The sequence below is a fragment of the Penaeus vannamei genome, chromosome 17 (genome assembly GCF_042767895.1).
Source record: "Penaeus vannamei isolate JL-2024 chromosome 17, ASM4276789v1, whole genome shotgun sequence".
In the NCBI taxonomy this organism is placed as follows: domain Eukaryota; kingdom Metazoa; phylum Arthropoda; class Malacostraca; order Decapoda; family Penaeidae; genus Penaeus; species Penaeus vannamei.
In genome coordinates this window covers 43,370,949-43,383,448 of record NC_091565.1, presented here as the reverse complement: position 1 = coordinate 43,383,448, position 12,500 = coordinate 43,370,949, and the positions used below count along the sequence as shown (strand labels likewise).

The 12,500-nt window shown below is 34.7% G+C and overlaps 3 protein-coding genes across 3 annotated transcripts in view; 2 read left to right on the top strand and 1 right to left on the bottom strand.

Annotated features, from left to right (window-relative positions):
* LOC113803757 (uncharacterized) overlaps positions 1 to 4,779 on the top strand; it is a 5,503-nt gene extending 724 nt beyond the window's left edge. Inside the window, exons 2-11 of the mRNA XM_027354581.2 lie at positions 839 to 1,020; positions 1,682 to 1,786; positions 2,065 to 2,208; positions 2,639 to 2,767; positions 2,917 to 3,065; positions 3,209 to 3,313; positions 3,452 to 3,695; positions 3,836 to 3,961; positions 4,157 to 4,336; positions 4,458 to 4,779. Of these exons, the coding sequence (XP_027210382.1) occupies positions 839 to 1,020; positions 1,682 to 1,786; positions 2,065 to 2,208; positions 2,639 to 2,767; positions 2,917 to 3,065; positions 3,209 to 3,313; positions 3,452 to 3,695; positions 3,836 to 3,961; positions 4,157 to 4,336; positions 4,458 to 4,673 (1,580 nt within the window). The 3' untranslated portion in view covers positions 4,674 to 4,779. The remainder of the gene's footprint in view (positions 1 to 838; positions 1,021 to 1,681; positions 1,787 to 2,064; positions 2,209 to 2,638; positions 2,768 to 2,916; positions 3,066 to 3,208; positions 3,314 to 3,451; positions 3,696 to 3,835; positions 3,962 to 4,156; positions 4,337 to 4,457) is intronic.
* Positions 4,780 to 4,853: 74 nt separating this feature from the next.
* On the bottom strand, positions 4,854 to 10,759 carry IscU (Iron-sulfur cluster assembly enzyme). Its single transcript, XM_027354582.2, has 4 exons — positions 10,578 to 10,759; positions 6,571 to 6,795; positions 6,049 to 6,127; positions 4,854 to 5,724 (listed from the first exon to the last, which is right to left on the bottom strand). The coding sequence occupies exons 1-4, from the start codon at positions 10,665 to 10,667 to the stop codon at positions 5,633 to 5,635; spliced, it is 486 nt and encodes a 161-aa protein (XP_027210383.1). The 5' UTR covers positions 10,668 to 10,759; the 3' UTR covers positions 4,854 to 5,632.
* A 478-nt stretch (positions 10,760 to 11,237) lies between these two features.
* The window catches only part of LOC113803759 (uncharacterized), a 9,289-nt gene continuing 8,026 nt past the window's right edge, over positions 11,238 to 12,500 (top strand). Inside the window, exons 1-2 of the mRNA XM_070132368.1 lie at positions 11,238 to 11,498; positions 12,454 to 12,500. The exon at positions 12,454 to 12,500 is cut by the window's right edge and continues 19 nt beyond it. Coding sequence (XP_069988469.1) covers positions 11,265 to 11,498; positions 12,454 to 12,500 — 281 coding nt within the window. The 5' untranslated portion in view covers positions 11,238 to 11,264. The remainder of the gene's footprint in view (positions 11,499 to 12,453) is intronic.

Sequence of the window (12,500 nt, the reverse complement as noted above, 5' to 3'; positions counted from 1 at the left end):
GCCCAATGGTGCACATGCCAATCAATCAAACACTTACCAGCCAATCAGAGCACACCACAGCAAAATAAGTTTCTCATACGTAGCCACTTCACGGCTGTATATACACTTCAATATTTAGACTAGTGACGTCATGGAGCAAGTACATAAGATTTATATTTTTCAGTCCTGTATAATCATTGGTGTCCAGGATGAGTAGGTAAACATATATTTAGCCATATATTGGTAGACAGTCCTAAGTATGGTACATATACAACCATTTTTAGGTGTAGTGCAAACAAAGAATATTGCTTGAATCTAACAACCCCAGCAGGCTTGGAACCATACAAGTGCTGAAAAATAGATTTGATGCACTAGTAAATCAACATAATGTGCTTATCTAGGTTTCTTAAGAGTAAAATTAAGGGTAGATTAGCAGTAATTCAAGACGAGCAACAATAAATTAGCAGTGGTAGACAAAAGCAACAGAGCAAAAGTAAGGGCGCATCATGCCTAGAAGTCATGTAAATTAGTGACCTCCAGTAGCACACTTGGCATGATGTTCCCATGACATTGCATTACAAATACCATTGCTATAGATGGTTTCCATAGACTAAAAGAACTATATATCACAGGTAATCAGGTGATACAAAATCATTTAGTATAATCTTTTATAAACTACTTTTATAATTATTGTACCTATTTTATCAAAAGTTTTATATTGATTTTTTTTTTTTTTTAATACCACGTGTGTAAATGAAATATAGTGTATGATTTGCAGGAAATATTTATATGTATATGAAGTTTAATCAGTTAGTTAAAGAATTATTATTATCTAAGACCCTATTTCATTCCATTTCAGAGTGGTGTTTAGACAACCATAAGATCCTGTGGCATCAAGAAGAACAAAAAGTGAAATTGGAAAATAATTTCCTTGGCAGTGATGGTATCCCATATGTTCTTATTGGAAGCAAAATACTTGAATGTCAGTTTGGCATTGATAGAAATTTGTACCAAAAGAAGAGGCATCAAGAAAGAAGAAAGGTATGAAATAGTTATTTTTATTATATAGTTTTGCTTTTAGGACATGACAGTATCCAAGTTTAACCCATCACTGACGGGTAAAAATTTTGGCAAGTTTACGTATGCACGGGCTTGTTGGTGCACACCGGCAGTTTCCCCTGTTTGCGCCCGGCTCAATCGGTAGTTTGCGAGCGACATATAGCACCTAAAATCTTTTATTTTGCTATAATTTATAAAAACATTAAAATTTTGAAGGTTTACCTTCACTTTAGGTGCCATTGCCTAAAATCTTTACCATATAAATGAAGCCGCTACTACCGGAGAAAAACAACCTCCGTCCGACGAGCCAGTAGCACGGGAATGGGCATGACATGATGCCCCCGGCGTTTGGTCCACAACAGCCATGGCATGTACGTACGTACCACTCGGCGGCAATGGGTTAATTTCCAACTTACCTTTACAGCTTCTTTCTATAAATATGTTTATTTCTTCATTACACTCACCATCAGCAGATATCATATGGCTCTGGGTTTGCCAGAAAGATGCTGCAGTCTTTATTATGCATTTTTCTCCCATTAGCATGAAGTTACTAATAGATGTAGCATTTTTGGCAAATGTTACAAACTGATAGACAAGATGTAAGGCAATGACATCATACCATTTTTAATTATTTGTTTTACAGATAGAATTATTGAAAATAAAAGACCGTCGTCACCCTGTTTCTAAGAAGGTCAATTGTCCTGCCAAGATTATATTGAAAGATGTTGTAAAATTCCCATCTTTTAAGGTAATGCATTTTAACCTTGGTACAGACTTTTCATAATTTTGAATGTTGGAAATCGGACCATAATTGTTTAAAACAAAAAATTGTTTGTAGTAGTTTACTAGAAATTGAATATCATCTCTGTTCACAATACTATTCTGTATATAAACCCTAATTCAGACACTACCACCTCCTAACTAGTTTTCAATTTTTACTTTGATAATATTTCTATGTATATATGTTGTATTTTATATGTCCCTAATGAATGTAGTTTTACATTTAGTACTATACTTCATTTTCAGGCTGAGAAAAATACAGCCCATGCAAAGAAACTGAAGGCTCTTCTTCTTCGTCTTGCACTCAAGGAAAGTCGTGCTGAGGGAGAACGCAGAATATACATACAGCTTCCTGAAGAAACAGATCACTGCAACCATGAAAGAGGAATTGTGTGTATCTCTCCCTTTTTCATTAACATTCTCATTGCTTCATTCCCTCATTTCCTCACTCATTCCCAACCACTTCAAAAGCAGTTATTTTCTTGATGTATATGAAATCTAATAACTACTTCAGATATGTAGTTATATTTTCAGTACTCCCTAAACTCTAGAATCTTGATTTTTCTAAGGTTTTATCATCATCATCATCATTATTAAAGGTAAGCATTGGTCATATATAAATATTGTAAGAGAATTATCTGACAAAATTCTGGGGTTGTATGAACTATGTCTATTTGAGGCAATTATTAGCTGTTTCAAAAGCATATTCTTCATATAAATTAGCAAACACATATTTCCTACCTCTGAATTCAGTACGAGTGTTAGACCTTTAGATGGTTGACTATAGTGAAACAAACTTGTAACAAACAATTATCTGCAGGTCAATAAAAGGCCAAGGAAACCGCGGGAGTTACAAAATACTAAAGTGGAAATTCTGCCTACCTTGGATGCGGAGCTAAATGAGACAGACTTTCTCCACACATTCAGAGTTACAAGACCTGTGTATCAGGTATGTTGTTTAAGTATATGATATATGCTATTTAATTTTTTGTGATTTAAAAAATTATTTCAAAAGAGGTGAGGGAGATTGAACTTTCTCTGATTAAGGTGATTTTGAATATTTTCATCTTTATTTTTAGTGTGAAACTTTCTTTTCAGTTTTTAGTTGACGAGTGGCAGAAAGAAACAAAACAAAATTTGATGGAGGATGAAGTGTCCCTTGAGAATTTAGAGTTTTACAACCAGCATGTATTAGCAGTATTGTATTACTTAGGATCTACTGAGAGCCTAGCTTCAGTTTGTTCAAGGTAGGAGGTAGGACAGGTTGTTTTAAACAAGTCAGGAATATATATTGGTTTTAAAATTTGTATCAGAATTATCAATATAAAAGGGGAAAAGTTACACACGACACATTTTACAAAGAATAGTAATATTGTTATTGATTTTCTAGGTTCAGATTTAAATCTGCAGCCTTTATTGACATTGCTGTTAAGTTTGCTGACTTCTTACTGAATCAGATGGAGAAGTACTTGAGTTTACCAAGCTTAGAAGAAAGGTAGGTAATTTTTCAACTTGCAGTTTTGTTAATTATCCGATTCCACAGAGTTGCCTCTACTCTGACAACATTTGAAAGAATTTGATTTTTCAAAATGACATCATATTTTGATCTGTAACTGTAACACCTTTTTAACAGAATCAGAATAGCAGAAGTGATCAAGCACAATTGTGGGTTTCCTGGTGCCTTTGGAGCAATGGATGCTGCACTGATTCACATGAAAATACCCACAGGAGCTGACAAACAAGAGTATACTTATGTAAAAGAGGGAATAAGCTGCAAATGTGCCTTTGTCTTACAGTTTATTGTTGATCATAGACTGCTCTTCCGTGATATCCATGTGGATTCACCTGCCACAGGAACCAGAGTTCAAGTGTTTCAGGTAGGCTAAATCTTTCTTTAAATCTGATGTTTTAAAATGTATTTAGATGCTGTTCTTTCAAAGTTCCTGAAAATATTGAATATGCAGTACAAAGTATATAATCCTTTTCTTCTCCTAATACTTTCTTTCGTTCTTTTAAGGAATCACAAGCTTGGGCACACCTCCAAAGTCTTTCAAGTGCAGAGACCCACTTAGTTGCCCCAGCCACGTACCCTTTGGCTCCTGCTATCATGACGCCACATGTGAAAGATGTCCTTTCTTACCAGGTAAATTGTACTTGCTGTTATTTTCAGCAACTTTTGTGTCAATAAAGAAATATATTTTTGTTTGTAAGAAGTATTTTACAATTTGAAAAGCATGCAAGTCATTTATGCGGTAGGAAGTATAGAACTATCTTTTTCTTTTTCTTTTTTTTTTTTATAAATTTCACTCCATCTTTAATATTTTCCTTTCTAATATAGGAAGCCCTGTTTAATGAGAATCACCATGAAGCCAGCAAATTAACTACAAATGCCATGACAGTCTTCAAATCCAGATTCAAGAGAATGCAGCAAATGGACAGACATGTTGCAACCAATATGAAATTATTGAAGGCTACTTGCATTTTGCACAACATAGCACTAATGCATGAGAATGAAATGGTAATTTTGAAAAATGTCGAGTTAAGAATTCACATGAAAAATACACACACATGGTAGAGACCTTTGTAATGAAAATTAAATAAGCGATTCCCTCACTTCAGTTTTAAATTACTCCCTACAGGTATTAGAGAACATGCAGATGGAATACAACAGTGAGATGGACGAAGAGGGTTGGCATAATGTTGGCATGGAGGAATTTGTGGCAGAGTTTGGCATCCTTGGAGGGGAAGAAAAGAGGCACTATCTTACAACAGTCATGACAGCAAGACCCGACACCATGTTATCCTATGTGCAGTTATCACCATCGCATATTGGGGATAATTTGGTTATATCCTGAAAATAAATTTACCTTACCTACAACAATAATACCAAAAGAGTCTTATATCTTTCTATACTTTCCTGCAAATACAAAATACAAAATATTAATTTGTTGATTTCTTTTACTTGTAGTTTCTTTTAAATCCTACCATATCTTCATAATTCATTGCTCACTTGTCATGAAAATGATATCCAATCAGCTCCTTCCATATATTTTATTTCTGCTACATTATATACACTGTAATGTTCATAGTATGAACCTTTCAGATTTCTTTAATAAAAGATATCTGATAAAAAAAAATCTTTTAAGCTTATTATAATTAGGTAGGTTAAGAGGCCATATTTCAATATACAAAATATGTGGCAATTTTCATATACATTTTTTCCCCTTTAAGAAGTGTTCATGGGTTACTACAACCATCATGAAAGTAAGCTAACACAAACACCAGTAATGAAATAATATATCAACAAATTCAAGAGAGAAATGTCCCTTACTTTTTGTTATTTCTATAATGTATCTGATTATCACCTTATTACCATATCCTAAAAAAATATTAAGAAAATAATAATAAATGAATATCAATGGAACCACTTTATTTCCTACAAGGAGTTGAGTGTCAGTAACAATACACACAGCATAAATTCTAGTACTTGCAAGAATCAGTGTTCTCCCTCTTAAACTTTCAGAATCAAATTTCCAGCTTTGTGTTCAGAGGACAAAGACAAATGTAAACAACTATTTAATGAGGCACATGAAAAGTGTATCTTGTTGGGAGGAACATAGAAAAGAAAAAAAAAGAGTAATATCTAGTGAGTAAGACCATTTTTTACAAAATTAATATCATAGCATGAAATTAAGTCAGTAAGGAAAATATTCAGGAAAAAGATTTATCAGTGGGACTAAGTTCATGAAAATGCAAGGTAATGCCTAACACTCTCAATAAATTTGTTAAACGCCTAGCATTTTTCAGTATGGTTTTATTGCACGTTTTCTTTGGCAACTTTCTCTTTAGTCGACTGCTTAACCTTGTAGTCGCTTAGAGCTGCTTTTATAGCATCCTCAGCAAGCACTGAAATTGAGAAACATTGTGAACTTAATGAGTAATGCCCACATTCTTATCATTCATTCATCCCACACATGCCCTAAATCTCTTATCGTTTCTTGATCTAACACTATGAATAAGTTTCCAGATAAGAGAATATGATAGAGCTGATAGCACTCATAGTATCTGATACCAAAATCATGAATTTATTACAACTTTTCCTGCCCATGAATAAGGAGTAATCCTCTTTACAAGATACACATTTTAATGATGGAAACAGGAAGGAAGGAGAGGATTTACTGAAGTTTCATTACCCATATACAATGCAATAAGTATAAAAGAATTACTTACTAGAACAATGTAGCTTGACAGGAGGTAGTTTTAGCTCCTTTGCAATATCAACATTTTTTATTTTAAGAGCTTCATCCATCTGAAAATAGTAATTTAAGTGGTAAGTAATATGTATATATATGGATATATAGAGTAGAAAATATTCAAGTGTCTTTTTCTATTACTGCATATTGATCACAGCTGTCATATGTCATGTGAAGGGGGAAAAAAATTTGAACCTAAATAGCCCCCCCCCCCCCCAAAAAAAAAAAAAAGAAATAAGGGACTAAATTACAAATGAGCAAATTCCTTAATATTCTGTAAATCATTATGTATTTTTACAACTAGTAATCCAAACACTACCAAAATTCTACTTTGAAGGTATCAACGTTTGTATTCCATGACAAAATCAATCAAAGACTTCCCTAACATCAAATGATTAAATTTCTTCATACTGTCCTTAAATAAAATAAAAAAAATCAGGGATTCATAAAAAATAAAAAATAATAACATTAACTAAAAAATAACCTTTTGTACACTTACAGTCTTTCCCTTTACCCATTCTGTCGCCAAAGATGATGACGCAATGGCAGAACCGCATCCAAATGTCTTGAATTTGGCGTCAATAATCTTCCCATTTTCATCCACCTTCACCTGTAGTTTCATTACATCTCCACAGGCAGGGGCTCCTACAAGACCTGTGCCCACTGTGGAGTCATTCTTGTCGAGGGATCCAACATTACGTGGATTTTCGTAATGGTCAATGACCTATGGACACAAAAGTATGTTCTTGTAATATCGATAGAGTAGATCTGCATGGTCAATATCACATATTTTCTTATTATCTGTCTCTGAAAGACTATTTTCTAAATGCCCAGAAATTAACAAGATTCTTTACCATTTACAGTTGCTCTCTGATGAAAAACTGAATTTACTGACAGTAATAATAATAATTACAATAACAAAAATCACAAGCATACATTTTACCCATACGTTACACTGGACTCTATATTAATATCCTTTTCTCAAAATAATGACTGACTGTCCATATATATTGTAACAAAATTTAAAACATATTCTAAGATCTTACAAAAGGCAGTATTTTTTCAAACCTTAAACATTCTCATCTCTTCATGTCAGTTAACTTCAAATTATGATTAAATACTATAAAGAATAAGTTTTTCTAATAACTTACTGTAATGACCAATACTTATTCATTATTCTATAAATAAATAATTCTCTCTGATAAGTTTTTCAAAGAAAGAGGATTACTCATTTATTTATTTATTTGTATATGAGAGAACTTATTTATAACTTTATGAAAGCGAGAGAATTATATATCTACAGGTTTATGAAAGAGAGAGAATATGATTTTGAAAGTATATGATAATTTTCATACTGGGTGCTAGAGACATGATTATCAATCAAGGAGCATTGCAACAGGAAAAGTATTGCAAAATACTAAGAGAATGTCCATGGTCACTGACACAGACACTAGCAATGAAATTTAGGCAGACATAAGCATAGAAATACACAGACACAGACACAGTCAGAGAGACAGAGACAGAGACAGAGACAGACAGACAGACAGACAGACACGCACACGCACACGTGCACGCACACGCAGACGCACACGCACACGCACACGCACACGCACACGCACACGCACACGCACACGCACACGCACACGCACACGCACACACACACACACACACACACACACACACACACACACACACACACACACACACACACACACACACACACACACCATAAAAAAGTTATATATATATATATATATATATATATATATATATATATATATATATATATATATATATATATATATAACACCTCGTATAAATTTAATATGAACTACACAATACTGAATCTCCAGTGATCAAAATTTTACTGATATGTGTGGGTAAAATGCACCTTTTTTTCTAACTTCATACCACAAGAAGCAAGAAACGGACCTCAAGAAACAATCGTACCAGGCAACCAATGATTTTGTGATATCTATAAAAAATATGAATTTAAACTTGCTTTATAATGTAGTACAATCCTGTTACATGTTAATTTACTTAATGATATTTATGGTCCCTTTACTTGAAGGTTTAATGCTTGAAGGCCATCTTGCAATGAAAGTAATGAAGGTGAAAATATATCACTACTTAAATCTGTAAAAAAGAGCATGGCACCTATTTCAAAATACTTATATATTTCTACAGGCTTTTCTTTCTTTCTCCATAACCTGCCCATTACCCTAGGTTACTTCATGGATTCTCAAACTCAGTCTCAACAGTAATGCTAATGGCACTAATGAGCACGTAACACGCATATAAGTGGTTGGTTGCTGGGGTAAAGGGGGAAGCATTAAGGTGCAAGTGGAAGTGTCAGTGTTTGAGAAGGTGCTTGTAGTGTTAAGAATTTGTTTAGTTTGCTTGTGAAAGTATTGAGTGTTTCAGTTTCAATTATATGTTTGGGGAGCCTGTTCCAGTCGCGTATGGTACGTGGGAAGAATGAGTGATTATAAGAGTCTGCGTTGGTGTGGTATGTGACGAATTTACTGGTGTGTGAGTTTCTTGTGTTGTGTGAGTGTGCTGCTTTTAAGTATTTGTGTTTCTTGATGCCAATAAGGTTGTTTTGATTTTGTATATGATTGTAAGTCCATGTGCTTGTCTTCATGTCTCAAGCATGTCCATATTAATCTGTTTTTTTATGTGAGATGAAATACCAGGTGTACAGGTGTAATTACGTGTAATAAGCCTGGCAGCCCTAGTATTGACTTGCTCGAGCTTCTCAATATTGTGCTCAGTGTAAGGGTCCCTTACAACCATGCAGTACCCTAGTGTTCGATGTACAAGTGTGTTGTAAGCTACGTGTTTGATGTCGGGTGTACAGTTGCATAGGTTCCTCCTCAGAAACACCAGCGTTCTGTTTGCTTTATTAATGATAAAGTCGATGTGTGTGTTGAAGGTAAGGTTGTTGGTTAGGTGGATGCCAAGGTATTTATAAGATGCTGTAGGTATTAAATGTGGGTTATGTAGGGTGTAAGTGAAGTGAATTGGTGCATGAGATCTGGTGAAGCTGAGAATTTTGCATTTATCAGATCTAAAAGACATCTGCCATGATCTTTCCCATTGTCCTTGAGTGTCAATGTCTTGCTGGAGAAGTCTACAGTCATCTTCAGTTATTATGAGTCGAAACAAAAGGCTGCTGTCAGCATAAAGTCTAGCAGAAGAGTTAGGTGTCGAAAGTGGAAGGTCGTTAATATATAGCAGGAAAAGAAGGGGGCCAAGAACGGTGCCTTGCTGGACACCAGAAGAGACAGGGACAGGGTAGGAAGATACGCCATCGAGTAAGACATGTTATACTTCATTTATGTGTTTTAAGATTGATTTATAGGCATATCTAGATTAGTGCACATTCTGCATTTAACACTTTCTTTCACCTGCCGCCAGGTTGATACCTGGCCAGCCCGCTCATTTTGAGATAGAATGCCGGTAAGAAATGTTGCGTTTCCAGTGTTGTGTTCATTCTGGGTTATTCTTAAGACTATACAGTGACAAAGAAGATAAAATAGACTTCAGTGACAATCCCAGTTTAATATCTGGGCCCACCAAGAGCTCCAGTACTGAAAAAAGTGATTAAAATTGTAGCAATCCAGATGGTAGAAGGAAGTGAACAGAAGTTTGACGGTTGCAGATATAAAGATATTTGGTTTATCATTTTACGGTGTGAATGCAGCTCTATCTTGCCATACATACCGAGATGGAGAGAATGTGTCCAGGGGGGTGTTGGGGGGGGCGGAGCCCCCATCAACCTTCCCCTCGGGGAGTGCCCAAAGGGCACGCGTAGTCACGGCATTTTATTATGATATATTAGGTTGGTTTATTGGTCAATACGTTTTTTGGGGGGTTTGGAACATGTGAATTCCCGTAGAGTTTTGTTGAAAGGTGGGTTAGGTTCCCGTAGAGTATTTGATTTCTGGCGTGTCAGTCCGTAAAATTTCAAAGATGGCAATTACATATGCAGAGATTCATTGGCCTATTTTAAGCATTTTTTGTGCTATTTTTTCGCATTTTTGATCTTTAATCTTCTTATTTAAGCTTGTTTTACCCCATAATTTCCCTGATATACTTCATGCCCTCCCCTGCTAACGGGACTCTCAAATCAAGATCATCGATGGAGAAATGGTACTCGATCTCCCGAACGCTTCACTGGCAGAAGAAACAACACCGAAAATCGATGAAATCATTGGACTTCCTTCAGAAAACATCAATTCTTTTTAGACAAAGTCGAAGAGTGTGCGACAGCCTTCTGCAATTTCCATTTCTTCATTTCATCATCATAATTCATGTCCCTTTTATTAACGCAATAAACTCATATCTTACACCCTTTTTACGAAAAACATAATGCAATAATAGAACATTTTTCTCCTAATTACGTCACACAACAGGAACCCCGAGACCATGTTAATAAGTTCCCTGAAGAATTTGTTCCTATAAAATTGACTCTAATCTTAAAACCAGCATGAATGTCTCTACCTTCTTGTGATACTTGGCCGACGAGGTGACGCTGACAGACCTCCCCGTCAGGAGAGGAAGGGAACGCGAGATGCTGCGAAGAAGAGCCATCGCTACTGGTTTGTGTAACGCTGGGGACTCACTGCTTCTCGAACATGTTGTGAACTCAAGTCGTCGTGCGAGGATTCGAACGTCGTCGGATTCTTGAAGACCCTGACATATTTCATGAATAAATAAGATAGGGATTTTTCTATTCACAGAACTAGTGTGAGTCCATATTTGGCTTTTTCTGTATTTTTAGGTTTCATTTTTTGTTTAGTTCTTTAAGTGAGTTTATTATGTGTTTCAAGAAAATCCATTGCAATGCTATAATTTGTTGATCGATACACATATTTGTTTTATGATGTGTAATTATTGTCGTGGTATATAACTAATCGAAATATTTTTATTATATATATTGGGACGGAATGTTTAACCTGAAACAATATAAACATTTAATTCCTCAAAGTCATGATGATTCCATAAATGAAAAACGTGATAAACTTCTACATTACATTATTATAATCCAATCGTTACCAAAGACATTACAGTAATATAGAATAATTATCATATTCATTAAACCCTCTATTATCTAACACCTTCAAACAAACATTTTTTTTAAATGTATATGTTCGGATACGCTCCAATCAGCTGATTTTCGTAAACAAGATGGAGGGAGCTTTCAAACCCGGACGCGGTCGTCGGGACCAAGAAAATGTCAAAATTTGCGTCAATCTCGATAGAACTTTAACTTCTTCAACATGCTGCAGAGTCGTAGAAGACATGTTAAAGTATTTATTGTATCAGCGGCATCAAATTCCTGTTCAGTATGATATACTGCTGCGAGAAGCGTCGATGGTAGAGAAAGAATGTAACGAGACTCAAGGATTTAATTCGAACGAGGTTAGTAATTTATTTGTTATTTCGGAATTAATTGAAAGATACTTTTGATATAATTGATGGCAGGAACATTAAGGCAAAATTTATGGGAGAGGAGGATATGAGAGATTAAGTTAATGTCAAGAACTAGTAACATATGACAGATATCACTGAACTAGTTATGTAGGAGTTATTTTTTTCCTTTTATTAATCCTCGCAATATTGCCTTAGTGTGCAAATGTCATTCATAATACATTTCGTCTTGGGTTCCCTTTGAATTACTAGCAACATGACATTGTAAATGGTATGTGAGCAGCCAGTAGGGCATATACAAAGAATATATAAGATTTGGAGATCAGTCTAACTGCATTTGGTACAGGATAATATCTTATGGTTGCCTGCAACTGTCATTGTTTAAATACAAATGCTATTTTGATGTCATCTCGTCCTGCTCGCCCAGCTGCAAAGGAGGGCTGGATGGATAACTTTTCCAGGACGAGAAAGTAGTTTCCAAACAGTCAAAACATCTTGACCAACTTGTCTGGACGAGCAAAATAAAGAGTTCCAAGCATAGCATTATACACGCACATACATACACACATGTATGTATGTGTGTATCTGTATAGAAATTACATGTTTTTATTTATATGTATATATAGGTATATTTATTTATGTATTCATTTATAGATAGATAGATAGATAGATAGATAGATAGATAGATAGATAGATATAATATATAGATAGATAGATAGATAGATAGATAGATAGATAGATAGATAGATATAATATATAGATAGATAGATATAATATATAGATAGATAGATAGATAGATAGATAGATAGATATGTATACATAAATACATATATCCTTCTTTTTAGGACCTTCATTTTTTGCCATAGAGATATGCTTGATTGAGGGAGGTTACATGTTTTACTGAATTAAAATAGAACTAAGCTAACCAAATATTATTCTTCTGTAGATGGAATGTTCAAATCATAAGGAAGCAATCTCGAGTCAATTAGAATA

Bases quoted from the DNA above. Each gene is read 5' to 3' on its own strand.
- IscU (XM_027354582.2), bottom strand. From the start codon at position 10,667: ATGGCTCTTCTTCGCAGCATCTCGCGTTCCCTTCCTCTCCTGACGGGG. The intron at 6,796-10,577 runs GTAGAGACATTC...TTGTGTCCATAG, and splicing joins CGGCCAAGTATCACAAGAAG to GTCATTGACCATTACGAAAA. The intron at 6,128-6,570 runs GTAAGTGTACAA...TACTATTTTCAG, and splicing joins AATGGGTAAAGGGAAAGACT to ATGGATGAAGCTCTTAAAAT.